Source organism: Marmota monax, unplaced genomic scaffold (assembly GCF_021218885.2).
Source record: "Marmota monax isolate L192 unplaced genomic scaffold, Marmota_monax_Labrador192_F-V1.1 WCK01_AAM20220418_F8-fsc00083, whole genome shotgun sequence".
Lineage (NCBI taxonomy): Eukaryota > Metazoa > Chordata > Mammalia > Rodentia > Sciuridae > Marmota > Marmota monax.
The window spans coordinates 2,705,454-2,724,476 of record NW_026692848.1 but is presented as its reverse complement, the minus strand read 5'-3'; the positions used below and the strand labels follow the sequence as shown (position 1 = coordinate 2,724,476).

Genomic DNA, 19,023 nt, shown 5'->3' with positions numbered 1-19,023 from the left:
TCAGGGCTGGCCATGTCGTTTCCGCCTCCCCACGCCTGCAGCTGCTGCTCACACCCAGGGCAGGGCTTCCTCTCCCAGAGAGCCTGGGCCCCCTTATGCAATTGGTTATCATCCAAATTCAAGGCTCCCTAGCTGAACCTCCCAACTGGGTAGGTCTTCGTCTTAGAGAAGATCTTTGTGCACAGTGCTACTTCTCTGTGCGTCTCTGTCCAAGAGAAAGAAAGGAGCCAGGGGAATCAGAAGGAAGAAGAGGCTGAGAAGACACAGAGCCAGATTCTGACATCTGAGGCGGATCCTGTGGTCCTTTGTGAACTCGTGATCGTGTAGGTTTCTGTGTGGAGTTTTATATTTCAGTGAGTGATTATATGGTTTATGTTAATAACATCATTAATTACATTGATTGTATTGATGTGATCAACAACCATGGTTTCCCCTGATTCATCATGCTGCTAATCACCCCCAGCCCCAAGGTTTGTAGCCCTAAATTCTTAAAAAAAAAAAAAAAGTTTTCATTGTATAAACTCAATTTTGAAAACAAAAATAAAGATAAATTGGAATGTAACTCTAGAGAAAATTGTTTAAGAAATTATGTAAATTCTCCAAACTGGAGGAATTCCCCCCAGAATGTTTTCTGAACCTGGAGATGAACCGCTCTAGGAGATTTTGAAATCCGAGCACATTAATCCTGATCCTTGAAAATATGTATTTTTTTCATTTCTTTCTTATTACTTTTTTTAATAAGATGAAGAATGAAAAGCCCCCCGCACGTTTCAGCACCCCATCTGGAGCCTCCGCAGCGCCTGGGCACGTCCCTCTCAGCCCCGGTTTTTCACGAGGCCGGGGCTGCGGTTGTTCTTACTGCTCAGTTAGTCACTCGGAATGAATGGCAACACTTTCATTTTGCCTCTTTAAGTTCTGGTTTCCCTAACTTTCCCAAACTCTCTATTTGGTATTTTCAAATATTCAGATTTCAAGCTTATCCTTCAATTTGCTGTTTCAGGGCCTCTTGATGACAATGTTGAATATCATAATGAAATAACCTGGCCCCAAACACAATTTAACTTGAGCAGAAGGGGCTGCACCCTCGTTCCTTTTCCACCCTCCAAATCCTTTCTTTCTTACAAGAGTATCATGCTGTCCACTGAGACCTATGGAAACAAAATGCAGGTTGTTTCTTTTTTTCCCCAAGAATTATTTTATTTCTAGGTATGAGTACCCTTTGCAAAATGTTTCTCTTTTGATGACTGGTGAAGGAATACAAAATATAGACTGCAAATCTGCATAGGCTGAATAATGAAGAAAGACACCATGCCTCTTGCTGTATCTGGTACACTCCCTGAGAGCATAGCCGTGCAGCGTGGTTTGGAATGACCACACTGAGCTCCTCCATCTCTGAGCTGACTCCCCGCTACATAGTCTTGGAGCTGGGAGGGAGGAAGTAGAGGGCCAAGCCCCCCTTTCTGGTCCAGCTATGTTAATTAGGACAGTGTTTTCAAACTCAAGTGTGGACACACCTCTGTTCAGATAATCAATTGAGTGGGTACAGCCATCCATATTCTTTCTGTAATAGAAAATGTGGCACACATGGTACAAAGCATAAAAGAGACTCGCGTTGAATAGGAAGGCAGGTGCCGAGTCTCTGGATTTTTGTTTCAGCTACACATGCTTCACAGTGTAGCACACATGTCTCACTGGGGGTCACAGCCAAGGCCTGAAGGCCACCCCGTTGGAGAGTTGGGAAAAGCCAACTCGTTCCTCCTGTGGAAGAAGAGGGGTGGGGAAGCAGGTGTCCAGGCCAGGGAGAGGAAGTGGGCCTTGGCCCACAGCGGTGCAGCCTGGACACACCCCCAGGATGCCAAGTCAGGATGGGAGGGGCCTGAGTGAGCCGCACACCCAGCAGGGGCTGCGGGAGGCAGCGCTGGGGAAGGGGCGGCAAGGGATCCCCTGAGGCTGAAGGAAGTGTCTCTGGTGACCATGTGGTCAGGGATGAAGGTGCACTTGAGGACCCCTGCGCTGGGGTGAGCCAGAATCCAGGGGTGGCCCCGCTGTGTTGCCATGGCAGCCCCCACAGCGCTGTGGCCCTGTGTGTTAACTCGTCACCCTCTCTGCCCTTGGGAGTCACCTGCTGGGGCCTGGAGCGTGTGGGATGGAAGCCCCTGGCTGAGCGGAAGCTGGGGACCCACCGGCTGAGAGACCTGTTCTGATCAGCAGGCAAAACGCAGTCTTGTCTCCTGTCACATGAGACTCCTTGAGGGGACTGGGAAGGGGTGGAGCAGAAAGCAGTCCCATTCCCCTGGTGACAAGGGGACCCTGGATCAGGACTGGCAGCAGACCCAGGACCACCCAGCACCTCGGCGATGGTGAAGAGAGGTAGAGCAAGCAGGCCACTGCTTACCCCAGGGCATGTGCAGTCCCTCCTGGGACAGACGACACCAGCACCAGTGGACGGCCATCGGGACAGGGACTGATCTGTGATGTAGAGTCAGGGTTTCTACCCAGGCCCTGCTCCATCTTCATATGTAGTATTTGTGTTTTGAACTTCCAGACCCAGGGGGAAAAACTGAGGTTCTTAAAACAAAAAATACCAAAGGGAAAAGAAATTGTTTAAAATAACCAGATCCGGTGTCTGTGGAAAGCATGTTTCTAAATCCATCATGTTTCCTTTTCATGGGCTACTGAGTCCCTTTTCAGTGAGCACAAGGGACCTTGTCCGACTGGAGTGAAGCTGGCAGTCAGAAAGGTTTTAAGATGCACAAAATACAGGAGCAGACGCTTCACCAAAGAGGATGTAGGAGGCAAATAAAGGTGGTGGTCCAGAGCCCCAGGATTCCACCAAAGACCCCCGAGGACAGCAATGGAAATGCCATGTGCCGGAGTTGGCCAGGACCCGTGATGACCCCAGCGCTCCTGCTCTGCCTTGGGAAGGCCACACCGCTGGCCTCTGAGACACCAGCAGCCCAGCGTCTTTCCAAGGCAAACACGCACTCACCACTAGATTCCCCTTCCACCCCCGGTTCTGCCCAAGACCAAGCCTGTGCGCCACCACAGAGCAAAGGCAAGGTCACAGCCCCAAACCAGAAAAGGCCAGACCTCCGTCAAGAGGGAAACAGGGTGGACTTCAGACGTGCTCCATACACTCCAAGGAGACCGACTCGCTGAGAGAAGGAAGGCCAGACGCCGAGGGCCCACTGGAAGAGTCTGGGTGGAGAGTGCTGGAAAATGCAAACTCATCTACGTGACGAAAAGCCCATCTGAGGCTGTTCTGGGACAATGAGAACCAGAGAGGAGCAGGAGGGAGGAATCTCACAGCGGTGCAGGAACTCGGGGTGCTGGGTGGGTTCGCTGTCTGGAGCATGGAGAGGGTTTCGTGGACCTGCACGTCTGTTGGGACGCATTAGTGCACAGGGCTCAGGTGTGTGGGTGGTTCAGTGTGTGACAGTGACACCTCAGAAAGGCCACACACACGAGGCTGACCTGTGCTGCTGCAGGCCCTGGCCACTGTCCACGGCAGGTTTCCTCTACAGACCCCTGCTCCATCCTCACTTCTTACCACTGGGACTTCATTTCTACCCCCCCAACTCTGCCACCCCTGCTCCTACAGTGGCCACTGACTGTTCCCAGGCATCAAGGACACTGGCCCCTCCTCTGGACCTGCTGTGGCATCTGACACCCTTGCCCACTCCCTGGTCTGGAGGCTTCTTCGCTCACAGGCCTCTGATTCCCTCTGGTCTCCATGACCTCCTCCCTCCTTCACTGACCCATTGGCCTGCCTGTTCCCAAATGCAGTCTAACGGACCTCTTCCTGTGCCCTTCCAGACCCTTCAGGGTGGACCCGTTTCCACGGCAAACGCTACTGTGTATGAATCACGTGGACTGCGTGTTTAAAAGACAAGTCCACGGCCTGGGGCTGTGGCTCAGTGGTGGAGCGCCTGCTCGCATGCGTGAGGCCCTGGGTTCAATCTGCAGCACCACATAAAAATAAAGAAATAAAAATAAAGATACTGTGCCCACATACAACTAGAAAAACAAATAAATAAAAGACAAGCCCAACCTCACACCCCAGAGCCTCTGCTTCCGCAGCTCCGTGGTGGCTCAGGACTCGACTCTTGAACAAATCCACAGATTTGATCTGTGGAAGTGGGAGGTGGTCTTTTGAGAGCCCTGGAGATATTTATTTTTGGTGACATCACCAGGCTTTGGCGGGGTGGGCACTGCTGCTGGCATCTAGTGAATACAGGCATCCAGAGCGGGAGGCTACCCAGCCTCACCTGCCAGCAGCTGGCAATGGAGCAGCCGGGCAGGGAGGATGAGGCCTGACTCGTCAGCCTGCCACTGCTACCTGCCGTGGCCCTTCCTGAAGCCCAGTGTGGTATCCCCGAGAAAGGTGTGACACCCGCCCTGGGCCCTGCAACTCCACACCACCTCTGTAAGCGCTGTCCCTTGTGGCAGGAAGGCCTCTCTCCCATTGTCCACGTGGTGAACTCGTCTCCACTCCACTCCTGACCTGCGCAGCCCCCATCTCAAAGGTGTCAGCTTGCCCCTCTCCCTGCCCGCCCACGCCGGCAGCAGGACCCCTTCCCACAGTGTACAAGGCTTTCCAAGTCCCCCGAACTTGGCCACTTTCATCCTGGCCTGGGACCTACACTTGGCCCATCACAAGTTCCTGCTTGGAATATGGTGGCTGGGGAGTGACCACAAGCTGGCATGGCCACAATGGTGAGGATCCGGCAGCCCAGCTGCCCGTGGCGTGGTGGCCAGTGCACCTAGTGACCCCATGTGACTGGACACCCTGGTCCCTTGGCTCCTGCTCTCCAGACTCCTCACCACTCCATGAGCTGTTAATAGTCTTCCAATTAACTGTTTTTATTATCATTTTGTTTTTGATTATTAATCAATACTGTCTGCAGCCAACAAGTCAAAGTGGTAGAGCTTTTATTCTTGGTGTGTTTGGCACTAGAAAGAACCCATGTCTGTGGAGTCAATGTTATTATTAAGAAGGAAAACAAAGAGGACCCATCTGCACACAAAACCAGGCAGAGCTGAGGTTCAGGTAGAACACAAGGCGGCTCCTGCTTTCAGAGGATGCTTTAGCATGGTGCCTGGGAGAACAAGTTCATGGGCAGACACTCTTCTCTGCCCCAGAACCAGCATGCTGTATGGAGGAAACAGGATGAACCAGACCTGGGCTCTCCCCTAAGCTGAGGAAATAGGTTCCCAAAAGAGAAACAAAGACTGAGGCTGGGAACCCTCTGAGCAGGAATGCTGGGGGGCACACCCCACGCCCAAGCAGACCAGCCCACACATGCACCTGCCAAGACCCCTGCTCCTGACCCATAGAGAGTGAGCGAGCACCGTGGAAAACTAATGCTTTTAACGGAAAATCACAGAGAAAAGTAAGATGGGGCTCAATGACAGAAACAAAAAGAAGCCCAAGGGGAGGTGTGCCACCGGCCGTCTTGGTCTGCTTGGCGGCCATGGCAGGCACAGGCTGGGCAGGCAGAGAGCAGAGCTCCATCTCACAGCTCCCGAGGCTAAGGCCCAAGACCAAGGCCAGCACTTGGAGTCTAGTGAGGGCCTTCTTGCTGGTCCTGCATGGCAGAAGGCAGGGGAAGCAAGGGAGGAAGGAGCCCGACGCCAACACGTGAGGCTTTGACAGAGCCTGGGTTCCATTCACACAGAGGAGGCCAGCAGCTCCTCCAGCCCCTCCCTACCATCCTTGGCCATATGTGGACTTCAGGGGGAACCTTCAAACCACGGCACCCACTAATCTGGATCGATTCTTTACTTTGGTTTTTTAAAAGCTGAGTCTCCTAACTACGAATGGCCAGGTGTGCAAGATCAGGAACGTCGGGGCCATGCGCATGCCCAGATCCACAGACGCCCTGTGACGGACCAACGGTGCTTCTAGAACCCATGCTACTCAAGGTGAGGGGCTGCAAGAAGAAACTGCAGACATCGGCAGGAAGGGTTCTGAAACTTTCACAGCAAATGGAACACAGAACTTTTGTATGTTACATCTAATCAGAGAAAGTTGGTTTGTATTTTGTAGGATTTTTTTTTATTTCACTGAAATTAAAAATGCGATAAAAATAACAAAACCTGATCCTTCACAGATAGTTTGGAAAGCAAAACATATAAAATAATTAATTAGCCTGGGGATTCAGCTCAGTAGAGCAACTGCCTGCCAAGGCTTGGTCGATCCACTTGCGGAAAATGGATCAGCCGGCATTTGGCTTCTGACCAGGACCCCAGGGGAAGGCGTCTGGGGCCGGGTTGAAAGCCCTCTGGTGGTGTCCATTCTTCACTTTGACATTCTCACTCCTCCCCACTTGGCCACTCCACAGGGAAACTGAAGAACCTCCCAGAAGGTTGAGCCAAAAGCCGCGGGGAACAATGGCCTGGGAACCTTCTTCCAGGGAGGAGGAGATGGTCAGAGAACTCCCCTTCAGAGCAGCCCTGGGTGACTGCCTGCTTCTGCTACCAACAAGGTCCATGGACCCTGTCTTTTGAGAATGTGGTCTGAAGAAGGCTTGCTTTATTTATTTATTTTGTTACTAGGGATAGAACTCAGGGGCACTCGACCCCTGAGCCACTTCCCCGGCCCTATTTTGTATTTTATTTAGAGACAGGGTCTCACTGAGTTGCTTAGAGCCTCGCTTTTGCTGAGGTTGGCTTTGCGATCCTCCTGCCTCGGCCTCCCAAGCTACCGGGATTACAGGCATGTGCCACTGAGCCCAACTCATTTATGTTTTTAATAACCGATTAACTGTCTGGCTCAATTCCTAGGCCTCTGGATCAAGAGGTACCAACTGTAGCCATGATGTGGAGATCAGCTCAGCGACCTAAACACTAAGCCAATGAGATCTTTGGGGTGTGTCCCTTGTGTGTGTGTGGGGGGGGGGATAGGGTGGTTATTGTGTGTATGGAAAGAAGAGAAACAAATATTTGGGACAAACATTTGTTCAAAACATTTGCTGACCACCCCACCGGCCCACCAAACTGCGCCTGCCCCCTGCAGCCTGCAATGGGGCTCTGCGTCCAGAGCTGCCAAGAGCAGCCAAGCCTTTTCACTGAGGTTCTTCCCCTCCTGAGGTTGTGTCTGGAGGAGCGCTGCCCAGGAGCCTGCCTCGGGGCCTGCCAGAGACAGGAGAAAGAGGCCTGGCTGGCCTGCCTGACGTGGGGTGCAAGCCCTGGGGTTGGGGTTGCTTCTTGCCACAGCAACACTGAGCCACAGCAAGCCACAGGAAGGAAGTGGAGCTCCTGAGCGGTGGGTGCTGTCTGCTCAGTGGAGCGGGAGGTCAGTGTGAGTGGAGAAGAGGAAACAGGGGGACGTGACAGCCATGAGGAGAACTCCAGGTGAGGCTGACCGAGCAGAGGAGAGCCTTCACACTGAACTTCATCAAAACCGGGACAGCACTCGGGTGGCAAAGACTCTGAGAGTGTGGGAAGAAGGGGGGAGGGCACGGGAGGAAGCCAGAGAGGAGAAGAGACCCACAGCTGCCCGAGGGAGGGGAGCGTGGCGCTACCTGGCAGGATGAGCTGACGCCTGAGCTGGGTGGACAGGAGGGGGAGGTCACAGGCAGGCATGGGTGTGCTTGGGGTGGCCAGGGGAAGGCCACGCACGGGCAGAAGAAGGATCAGGAGGGTCGGGTGCAGGACTTGGGGCAGGTGTGGGCAAGGCCACAGATTCCTGCACCGTGGCCCAGGCATGTGCTGGCGTGCCCGGATCCCAGCCAGCAGCAGGACCACGTGACACTGCCCTGGCGAATGGCCCAGCACGCCTGGGGCAGGTCAGGTGTCCCTCCATGGCCCACTGCCCCAACACACAAAGGTGGGAAGGAAGGGGCAGGGCAACCAAGACCTTCTCACTCAGTCCGTGACAGGACCCTGGGTTAGCCCGGGAGTGAGGCCACACATACAGAGCAGGGACCCATCCCTGGAGACAAGGGGTCAGCAGGCCCTGACCACAGCCTCGTCAGATGTCCCACTGTCAGAGAACCCATGACACGTCATTTAACACCCCCAACAATCTCACGAGCCTGGTCATAACGTTCCAGTCTGGCAGTGAGGAGGCAGCTGGGCTGGGCTGCCAGGGGGAGAGACACCTCTCAGCACTGGGAACCAGAGGACAGCAGCCTGGGGAAGGAGGAGGGCGAGGGAGCGATGGACATCAAGGCCAGGAAGGCCTAGATGATGGCCCTCCCAGGCCCTGTGAGCAGTGGGCGGCCGGCCATCAGAACTGGGTTTCCAAAGGCCTGCTCATTGAGGGAAACCCACAGGCCTGTTAGACATGGGTCTTGGGCCAGCTTCCAGAGTCTCCAGTGAGTGTGGCTGGCGGCTGGGGCCCAGGGCCGTCATTCAGCTGGGCAGTGAATCTGGCTGAGTATCCAGTACCAAACTCTCCTCCTGGCTCAGTCTCCTTGGTGAGCAAAGAGGACACGGGAAGCCACAGTGACCTCCTCAGGCTGGGGGACGTGAAGCTGCCTCCAACATCCCTATGAACACATGTGCGTTCTAATGTGGTCCGCCACAGCTGGAGTAAGACTGGGGTGAGGAGGCTCCAAGGGCCTCAGACCTGCACTCTTGGGGGCAGAGCCTCCTCCTCAGGCCTGAGGGGCTACTGGAGGAAACAGAGAGAATCACATGGAAAGTTCTGCCAGCTAAGATGCCGTAGTGAGGCTCGGGACCCCTGGAAAGCCTGTGGAAACACAGGACCCTGGGCCCCGCTCAGCCACTCGGCAGGTGCAGGTGGCACCTGAAGACCTGCTTATCCAGCCTGCTGCTGGGGCTGCTGCTGGCTAGACCACCAGAGTTGGATAGAACCAGGTTATCAACCCGGGCTGCACAGAGAACCACCTGGGAGCTTGATGGACAGCACTCGGTCAGAGGCACCGTCCCTGGACGTTCGGGTTGGGGCAGGCCCCTGCTGTAGACATCTCCAGAACACTCTCCTAGGGACCCTGGTGCACGGCTGGAGTGGAGAAGAGGAAACATGGAGACATGACAGAGATGAGGAGAACTCTGGGCGAGGCTGACATGAGCAGTGGAATGAGAAGGTGAATCTGGCAGGTGCCTGGGAACGGCGTGTTAGGTGACAGGGGCAGGGCATGAAGGTGCTGACTAGGAGGACCCCCAGCAGTCGGCACTCAGAGCCTCACGAGGCTGTGGCTGAAGAAGGTGGGGCAGTGTGGGGTGAAAGTGAGTCTGCTCCCCCACCTCTGGAAGCTTCACATCCCTGGCCCCCACTCCCTGAATGCCCAGCCTCGCAGAGCCCTCCAAACATGGGTCCCCAGGCATCCCTCAGCTCTGTGAACCCAGAGTACACTGGCTTAATTCTCTCCTTGATCTTGACTTTCCAGTGGCGAAACCATGCATCTGTCTCCTCCACCCAAGCATAAATTCCCAGAGGACAAGGACATGTCTATTCAGTTCCCATTGTCCCGTCCCCAGTTCAGTGTCTGGTACACATGAGACCTCCATACATTAGTTCTGTGTCCCTGCCATGGTGGAGAATGTAAGAGAAGTATTTGGCATTGATTGCGGATTGCAAGGGTCTTATAATGTAAGAGTAGGTGAACCACGCCAACTGGTAAAACATCACATTTATATGGTGGGTAGGACAAGAGCAGGAAGTAAGAAACGGGTGGGTGTTGTCATCTTGGCGTCCCCAGAGGTAGCAGTCAAAGGAACCAGAGGATCAAGAAGGTTGTTCGGGCACGGTCCTTCTTGACCTGGACCCTGCAGGATGTCGGTGGGCGCAGGAGAAAGGGAAGAGCTCTTCTGGCAGGAATAGCACACATGCACCCAGTATGAAAGGAAGGATGGAGGGAGCCCAGGCAGAGGGCTTGCACAGAGGAGCCCAGAAGGACAGGGAAGTGAGTGGGGGAGGGTAAGGCAAGATGGGGACTGTCACCCCCTGGGAACATGGGGCCTGCCACCACGCAGCCTTCCAGCTAGAAGGTTCCTCTCTTTAACATCTACGCAGTACAAGACAGCAGGAGACTTGAGGAGGGGAGCCTGGTGGCTTCTGCAGGGGACCAAGCAACACGGAGCGCTTGGGAACCAGACGGCAGAGACCAGAATATGCCTCCGAAATGCAAGACTTCCACTCCACGTGACCAGCCGCCCCAGTCTGTGAGTCTGTAAGCTCTTAGAGGCCATCTGACTTAAGGACAGGTGATCTTGGGCCCCAGTGCCCAGGAGCCACCCACATCCTTCCTTTAGGGCGGCAAGCCCAGGACAGGGTGGGAACAGGGGCAGCAGCAGGAAGGAGGACCTAGAGCCGGAGAACTCTGGGAGCCGCTGGGATTGGTCTTCTCACAGGTGACGGAGCTGGCCAGCCTGAGTTCACTGCTAGTGACACCTGGCCCTCAGAGCACACTGCTGACTATGGTTACTTCCCGGACTCACAATGGCAAACCGAATTTAAAGAAAGCCTCTCTCCTCCTGCCCTGCTCTGTGGGCCCTCCTTTCCTTCTCTTGCTTCCCACATGAGCTCCACTGGCCCCTCACAGTGCGTCACCTGGAAGGGGAGGGTCTCACATTTTATACCCATTACTGTAACAAGCTGCGATTGTACTGAAATAAACACTGACATTGAGCAGGGAGACCATCAGGCTTTTGAAGGGATTTCATGTGACCCACCTGCCATGTCACTACGGCCAACCCCCTGTGACCAGAGGGCAGGGTCTGTCCTCCAGATATCGGATTTTCCCTAGACTTCCACACGCTTTCCTCCTCTTCAAGTCTAACCTGATTAAAGATCTGTGGTAGCAACACAGTTCCCAGCAAAAGGAGGGGGAGAGAGAGGCGGCACCTGGCAGGTTTCTGTTATTGAAATGTAGTTACTTAGCTCCTCTGCGACCTGGTGTCCAAAAGATCACCTGTTCGTGAGAGCTGCTCAGCCGGCAGCTGCTGAAGGAAGGAAGGGTGGTCTTCCTGTGGGGGTGAAGGCCAGCGGCCATGTTCTGAGAGAGCCACCTTCAGCTGCTGGAAGACAGAGGGTAATGTGAGGACCAGCCTTTAGGAAGGATACCCCCTTCCAGATGTGAGACTGGGAGCCTCCACTCCATGCCTCCTGAAAGGGAAGCTGCCTTCCCATGGCCTTCCCCACCAGAGGCCATAGTGGACACTGATGGGCAGGAGTGTAGAGAGCAAGTGACCCTTCCTCTAAGTCCCCCAGGGGAGACGGGCCCAGGAGATGGGCCTGTGGCTGGGAGCAGAATGAAATTAACGGGCCTAAAATCAGACCCCACGCTGCCAAGAGCAGGAGGCCCGGGGTTTAGCTCCTACCCTGTCCTTCCCTCACTGTGGATTTGGGCCACTGAACTCTCCAAAGCCACACGACTGCAAAGTGGATGACACGGCTTGCTCCCAGGTGTGTCCCCTGTTGGGAACACTCTGCCTTCCGGAGTCCCAAGGCCTCCTCAGTCAGTAGAGGTGGAATGACCTTAACCGAAGCCAGGAGTTCAAGTCCCTGCCTGAGGGCTCTGGGCGACAGCTGGAAGGGGTGGCCTGCTCCCCCCAAGTCCAAACCAGCCCAGCTACCTGGCCCCACCTGGTTGGGTCCAGCGTGTTCCTACTCACCCCACAGGCTGCCCCAGGAAGTTCCAGTAATGCTGAGCGTCTCAGGAGCTTCCTCAGGTCTACTTACGGGGAACCGAAACTTCTCTGGAACTTTCTGTCCCTCCCCCGTTCCTCAAACATGCAGCTTTCTTTGGATGGGCATTTCCCAGTCTCCTCTGTGAACCACAGTGAGGAAGTGCAGTAGGCTCTGATTTTAAACTGCCGAGTGTGTCTAGTTTAAAAGCTTGTACTGAAGGTCCCGGGTAGGAGTGGCAGGGGAAGCTTTAACAGGCCTCCCACAGAGTCACCAGGGAGCCAGGCACACCCCCGCCACCCCCAGAGATCCGCCTCCCTGGGCGCCTTTGCCATCTGAGAGGGGTGGACAGAGCTGAGGACACAACAGGTGTTACAACCCGGAAAAGAAATGTCTGAATGGCACTGCTCTTTGTCACTTTAATGACAAAAACAAAACAAAACAAAACAATAAACACAAAAGACTCTCACATGATCTCCGAGAGCAGTTCAAAATGTGTTAAATTTCTTTGTTTCTTGAATCATTTTCAAGATAATTGGAGGGCTATAGCAATCTGCTCTCTGCCCGTATTCATTTTTGCAAAACAAACAAAACCCCCAAAGTACCAAATGGTGTCCGTTGGTCTCCCCAGGGCTGTTGTACAGGGCTGCCTCGAGGGCAGCTTCCCCTTACATTCCCGGAAGAGCCCCTGGTGCCAGGACCCTTCCTAGGCTACCGCAGGTGGGCGTCCAGGTGGCCTGGGGAGGGCTCGGTGGCCACTGGCACCACACTCTGAAGCAGCCTCCGTGTCCACCTCCTGTCTCGCCACCTCGAGGCGGCGCCCACGCTCAGTCCCTGGCTCTCTGTGGCTCCGAGCCGGGGACACTGTGCGGGACCTGGCAGTACCCGCGCGCTGGGCGGGGACTCACCACGGGTTCTGCGCTTCGGCGGTGGTCACAGCAGAGCCAGCCCTGCCACCCTGCGCTCTTCGCCCCTGCGCTGGGCACTCCCTTGCTTCAGGGCACCAGGGTCATTCACTGCTAGCTGCAGCAGCACCTGGTAGGTAGCTCCCTGGTTCGTGGTTCAGGGTCTGCGCACTCCTCCTTGCTCCATTATGCTCTGCTGTTGAGATTTCTTCCTCCAAGAAAGTTCCTCGAGGTTTTGGAATCTCTCCTGCTCTCCATTGTCTCTCTGTTGCCTGAAAATTAGGAGGCACCCAGGAGCGCCTTCAGCGCATCTTAGAGAACAGCAGCGCACGGTCGGATACTCAGTTGTACGGAGAGTCGCCTCCCAACACCTATCCACATGGGGCACCTCCGAGGCAAAGAGCCGGCTTGGCGGGACCTAGACCCAGGTCTGAGCCTTGTCTGCCGCTTTTACCAGAGTCTGAATTTACCCAGACCCTTGCTTTGCACCCCAGTCTCCTAGGACCCCAGTGTCCTAGTGAGCATGTGACCTTCAATTAGCCATTGCTATGACATTCATTCGGAGGGACTCTGCAGCTACTTTAGTTAACTAACACAGCTGTTCCCCATGAAGCAGTTATAAGCTTCAAAAAAGTAACTACTAGGGTCATGTTTCTTCTAAATATTCAAGACAAGGACTGAGTTGTGTATATAAATATATGTGTTTATATAAAGTACTTTACATAAAACATACTTTTGCTGGTTATTTTAAACTCAACAGTTATCTCAAAGAGTATTTAAGAATGTAACAAATTTCCTTTTTCTTCCTTGAATTTCCTGCTAAAACTTGAGAGGGTGTGGCCATGGCTCTCCATGGCTGGACTTTTCAGCATTCCTGACAGACCTGGACGGTTGGTCCTGGAAGTACGTTTATCGGTCAGCTTTGCCACACTCTAACAAATGCCGGAGACACTCAGTGTATGAAGATAAAGTTTCATTTGGGATCATGGTTTAGAGGTTGCAGTCCCCATGGGGGGGACCCATTGCTTTAGGCCTTTGGTGGGGAGCCAGATGGCGATGGCCAGGGGCACATGGCAGAACAAAACCCTGCTTCCTCCTGTCCAGGAAGCCAAAGGGGGAAAGGAGCAGAGAGGAAGGGTCCAGGGTCCCATATTCCCCTTCAAGAGCACCCGGCTGAGGACCTGAGGACCTCCCACTAGGCCCACCCCTCTGAAATGTCCACCAGCTCTCCATAGCACCCCCTGGGGAACAAGCCTTTGCCCTGTGGGCCTCCAGGCCGCTCCAGACCCATTACAGAATGCTGCCCTATGCAGGGTGGACAGCTGCCTGGGCAGTGAGGATGTGCCACCTGATGCGGTTGCCTCTGTGGTCAGCTGCCCAGTCGCCGGGCAGCTACATAGGGGCACAACTGAAGCTACTTCCTGTTGCTCATAGTTTACCCCAGCCTGGAAGTCACAGGGCCCCCTGATGAGAGATGGACACCCCTGTTGTGGCCACACAAGCCCCACCCTCTCAGCTTCAAGGGCTGCAGCCAGGACAGAGTGCTGATCTAAGGGGGAGGAAAGTGAAACGCCGCTGAGGGAGTTTCTTTACTCATCATAAAACAGGAAGTACTCTTGCCCCCTGTCCCTCAAGCCCCTGGGAGACTATACGTGGGGCAGTGGTTAGAAGCAAAGCTGCCCTGAGTTTGAGTGTTGGCTCCCCTGTTTCTTACTGTGTGATGGTGGGCAAGTTGACCCCTTCCGGGCCTCAAAATCTTTTTGTCTGCAAAATGATGCTTACTTCAAAAGTGTCAAGAAAATTAAATCAGTTAATATATGTGCAGTGTTTGAAAGTGAAGCTGAGCAGACACTACTATTTTTTTTAATAATACCTCCTTCTAGGAAATAGACTTTATGTGATACTATTGAACAAAATTTGTATTTTTATGCTTGCATTAGTGTATTTTATATATATATATATATATATATATATATATATATATATATATATATACACACACACACACACACACACAATAGTTGAGTTTGTTTTGATGTAATCATACCTGCATGAAATTTAATCTTTTCCATTTCATTCTCCAGGGCTTCCTGATTCCCTCCTTCTCCCTCCCCTGTTCCCTCCATCTACTCTACTCTAGGCACTAAATACTTTTTACATGTTTGTCATTATTGTCATTGTCAGTTTTCATTTACTGAACAGAAAATGTTTCAGAGCAGCCATGGTGAGCAATTTATCATGGAACAGACAAAGACAATCACCTCGTGAAAATAAAGAAAAAGGTCAATTTCTCTAATCCTCAAAGAAATCCAACAAGCTGTATTCTTACTGCTGCAGCCCATGAAATCAATACTTTAAAAATCCCTGAGCCCACTGTCCTGGGGTGCAGGGGAAAGGGTTCCCAGGTACCGTGTCAGAGGGCGCACCCATGAAACCTTCCCAGAGGAAGTCAACAGAAATAGTCCAGTATGTTTGTGCTCTTGGAAGACTCTCCAGACACTGTTCCAAGAAGAATCCAATGTCCCTAAGGTGCACAGACATCAGGTAGTCGTGGGGCAGGCATCCCTGTGCCATAGGTATTTACAATGCCCACCAAAAAGGGAGTGCAAGCTAAAGGTTTGTTTAGAGAAATTATTAAATCAACTATCCCCGGAGCGGAGGGTCCCCTGATCTGGAGGAGACAAGTGCCTTGAGCTCATGGCTCCCTCCCCAGTGCAGACCCCAGGACTCCTTCTCTGAGCAACTCTTCTTTTCTTTTGCATTGTTCCCTTGCCCAACGCCTCCGCCCTGGGGAGCCAGACTGGCTTTCTCACCATGGTGTTTTCCTTAGTAGAACAATGAGACAAAGGTCACGAAAATACTCTGAATACTGTTACCCAGTAACCAAGGGCAGGGTACTCACACTTAGCAAGAAGGAGAGTAACTAAGATCAGAGTAGGGACGAAGAGCAGGAGAAGAAGATTAACATTTAACAGGGATGAGAGGTGGGAGGGAAAGGGAGAGAGAAGGGAAATTGCATGGAAATGGAAGGAGACCCTCAGGGTTATACTGTGGAGGGGGTAGAGAGAGAGGAGGGGAGGGGAGGGGAGAGGTGGCGAGGGGGGAGGGGGGAGGATGGGAAAGGCAGCGGAGCACAACAGACACTAATATGGCAATATGTAAATCAATGGATGTGTAACTGACGTGATTCTGCAATCTGTGTATGGGGTGAAGGTGGGAGTTCATAACCCACTTGAATCAAAGTGTGGAATATGATATGTCAAGAAATTTGTAATGTTTTGAACAACCAACAATAAAAAATTTAAAAAAAAAAAAAGAATAATCCTCCTCTGGTTGGGATCCAGAGGCATGTGTGAAAGGTGGCCTTGCCCTACCAGTGGCTGTGCCCAGCAGCTTGGTGAACACCTCGGTCTCTCTGGAGGAGGATAAAGACAGAGGTGACCAGCATCAAGCTACAGAGTGTCTCTTTCTATACTTAATTGCCTGTTTAAAGATGTTTCAAATTTCCTCAAGCCACTACTGAGACAATGTAGCAATAGAGTAGACAAACCAGTTGCACAGTTGGTTACCATGTCTCCCTTGGCAGAGAGAGGGGATGGCCCAGGTTTAGGGGCCTTGCCCTGGCCTCTGGCAGCTGCTGCAGAGGGCATGCTGGCTGAGAGCACAAAAACCCCTCTGTGTAGATGCCACTTGGACACACAGACCTGGACAAGGGACCCTGTCCTGCTTCCCAGGTCCCATATGCTCCGCCGACTCTCTCCTGAGTAGCTCCTTGGACTTTGTTGCAGCTCAGTCCTGCTGTTGGCAGGTCGGTCTGCTGGCCAAGGCAGAGCGTCCCTAGTACGTGGCCCGACCCAACCTTGCTAAAGGCTTTGCTCAGATCCACCTCCTGATTCAATATGGCAGCCTGCTACCTGCATGCCCTTGATCTACCTTCATCTGCTTTTTTCCCTCAATTGCACAAATCACCTGTGCACCACAGAGCCTCCCACATCCTCTCCATGTCTGAAATATGAGGCCTGTGGGGCTGCTGTGTTCCACGGTGCACCCCAAGCTCTCAGGCCAGGGCCTGCCTCGCGACTAGACCCGGCGACTGGGTGAGGACAGCTGCTGCACCCGGTGCCCAGCATGCGGTAGGTCTCCATGCTAGTGAGGGTCCTGGCAGGCAACACGCACCTGTCCTCTAGCCAGGAGCCCTCATTTCCCTGTACTGTTCTGAGAGGGCTGTCAAACCACAGCGGCCCCCTCCCCAAAATCTGCAACCTGAGGGAGTGAGGGCAGGGCAGAGGCCGGCCCTGTGCCTGGTTCCCGGCGGCGGCTCCCACCCTGGCTCCCATTCCACCTCCGTCCCGCGGCCGACTCCAGCTTCCCTTATGGGTGGAAGCAGGCTGGGCTTCCGCTGTTAACAGGGGGAGAAAAACTCTTCCTCTATCCTCTTGGGTTAGTAATGAGGGGGTGAGTGGGTGGGGGCACCCCTGAATTAAACCAGCAGCAGACAGAAGAACAAGAGAAAAGCAGACTGGTGCTCAGGAACCAGCCACCGGGAGCAGGCATCCATGAGGCCCAGGGAGGGGCAGGGATGGGGCTCTGCAGAGCCGACTCTTGGGGGAAATCGATGGGCCTTTAGGAGAAGGGTTGGGAGCTGGGCCCTCTTGTCCCAAAGTCTGGGGCGGCACAGCTTTTCTCTGAAGAGAGCAGGCTCAGGTGCCCCGGAGGGAGGAATTTAATTCGTGAATTCTAGGGCTCTCTGCTTTCAGGCAGATGAGGGGTGGCAGGCAAATACCTTCATCAGCTCAAAATAGCTCTCACACCCAGGTGGCGTGTTTCCAGTGGCACATCCTGATCCACTTCACCCAAAACCAAAGAATCCTAAAAAATGCATTCTGCTTTGCTGTTTAAATGCTTTTGCAGACAGTGAAGAGCAGGGCTTCGGGTCACTTGTGTTCATCTATTATTTATTCTGGCAGTACTGGAGGTGGACCCCAGGCCCTCCTGCCCACCAGGCAAGGGCCCTACCACTGAGCTACATTTCCAACTCCATCATTGTCTTCAATTAATGATGGGTCTAAGCCCCGTGTGTGTTAGTGTGTAGCTCTGCCAACTGCACTGTGCTATCACGCTCTGCAGAGAGTAGACGCTTCAAGTCACAAACAAAGCTGAAGGTTACACCTGCCAAAAGCCATGGGATGTGATCCTAGTGTTAATTACCCACAGGATATGGCACCCCCCAAAATGTGAAAATCCCCCATCCTTTCCAGGGCCCCTGGCACATAGGTCAAGAACCTACTAGCACGAGGACCTCAGCTTGTTGGCTGGTTTGATGCTGTGGGTGCTCCCGCGGAGGAGACTTGGAGATCACTTTCTTGCTGCTGCGCGTTCTGTTAGATCTTTGTGAGGTCTTTGTTAGATCACAGTCTCATTTGGCTACTTAATTCTTTAGGTAAAGATGGATATAAACGACATGCAGTGGCGACCAAGGCGAGCTTTCCAAGGGTAAACCGGAGACTGCAGTCCAGTGGCCGCGGAGAATCCCAACCAGTTAAAGTTCTAACAGCTGAGAGGGACAGTTTGGACTGCAGGGGAAACCACGGTGGCCACCGGTCACTTGTTTCCCTCTGGAGTCATCGGAGGCCTTCACTCTGCATCTTGCCTGCCTGTGGATTTCTCCAGGTGCCAAGAAAGTAGAATCTGAGCCCCCGTTCACGGGCACTGTAGCCATCCTTCCCGATCCGTGAATTAAATGAGGCGAATTGGTCAGTACAGAACACATGGGTCCACTCAGCGTTCAAGAGGCATTCTCAGACATTGCGGTGCCTGGGCAGTGACACAGGCCAGTGTCAAGAGCAGAGCCCACCTGATCTTTCACTTCACTGTTGTGTAGCCATGAGGGTTTCCTTCATTGTCCCTAGGGATCTAGTATTTCCATTTGTCACAAATTATAAAATAAAATTTGTACTTGATTATAAACTTTTAATGATATTAAATTTTTGAGAACAGAGAAACCAGGTGAATCGGTTTTGCAGTTGGTCATTGGATGTACAAACAGCAGCTTTCCCAAGACCTCTGCAGGAGCATTCGGAACGTGGGTGTCAGGGAGACGGAACTGCCTGCACCCAGCCCCCCCGGCCCCAGGCTGGCTGGATTGGACGTCGGGCTGGAGAACTCAGGTGTGTCTTGAGGGCAGCAGGATGGTATCTTGCCCTGGATTCATTCCTTTAGGGGTTTTGTCACTGTGAGAAATTATCATTTGACCATGAAGCATGGAGAATTCTGAATAAAGCCAACCATCTCCCACTCTGGATTTGCTGTGCACTGAGGGTCCCTTGCTGATTCAGGATGACCTGAGAGGCCGCTTCCGGAGAGCACAGAAAGATGACCCTTGCACCTGCCAGAGGAGAGGACAAGAAGATCGGGTGATGCCCTCTCAGCTGCCTACGGCCAAACCATGAATTTTCCAAAATAAATTAGAACTGATGGGAGGGAAGAATCTTAGTGAACCAGAATGCCCCTGGGAAGGCC

The 19,023-nt window shown here is 53.2% G+C and overlaps 1 protein-coding gene across 13 annotated transcripts in view; it reads right to left on the bottom strand.

Annotated features, from left to right (window-relative positions):
- Positions 1-19,023, bottom strand: part of LOC124095914 (uncharacterized) — an 83,031-nt gene that overhangs the window by 56,264 nt on the left and 7,744 nt on the right. For 5 of the 13 annotated variants that reach the window (XM_058580928.1, XM_058580925.1, XM_058580923.1 and 2 more), the window contains exons 2-3: positions 11,587-18,889; positions 10,884-10,989 (exon numbers count right to left, since the gene is read on the bottom strand). In XM_058580928.1, coding sequence (XP_058436911.1) covers positions 10,884-10,964 — 81 coding nt within the window. In that variant the 5' untranslated portion in view covers positions 10,965-10,989; positions 11,587-18,889. The other 8 variants (XM_046449339.2, XM_058580932.1, XM_058580927.1 and 5 more) reach the window with 8 other exon arrangements.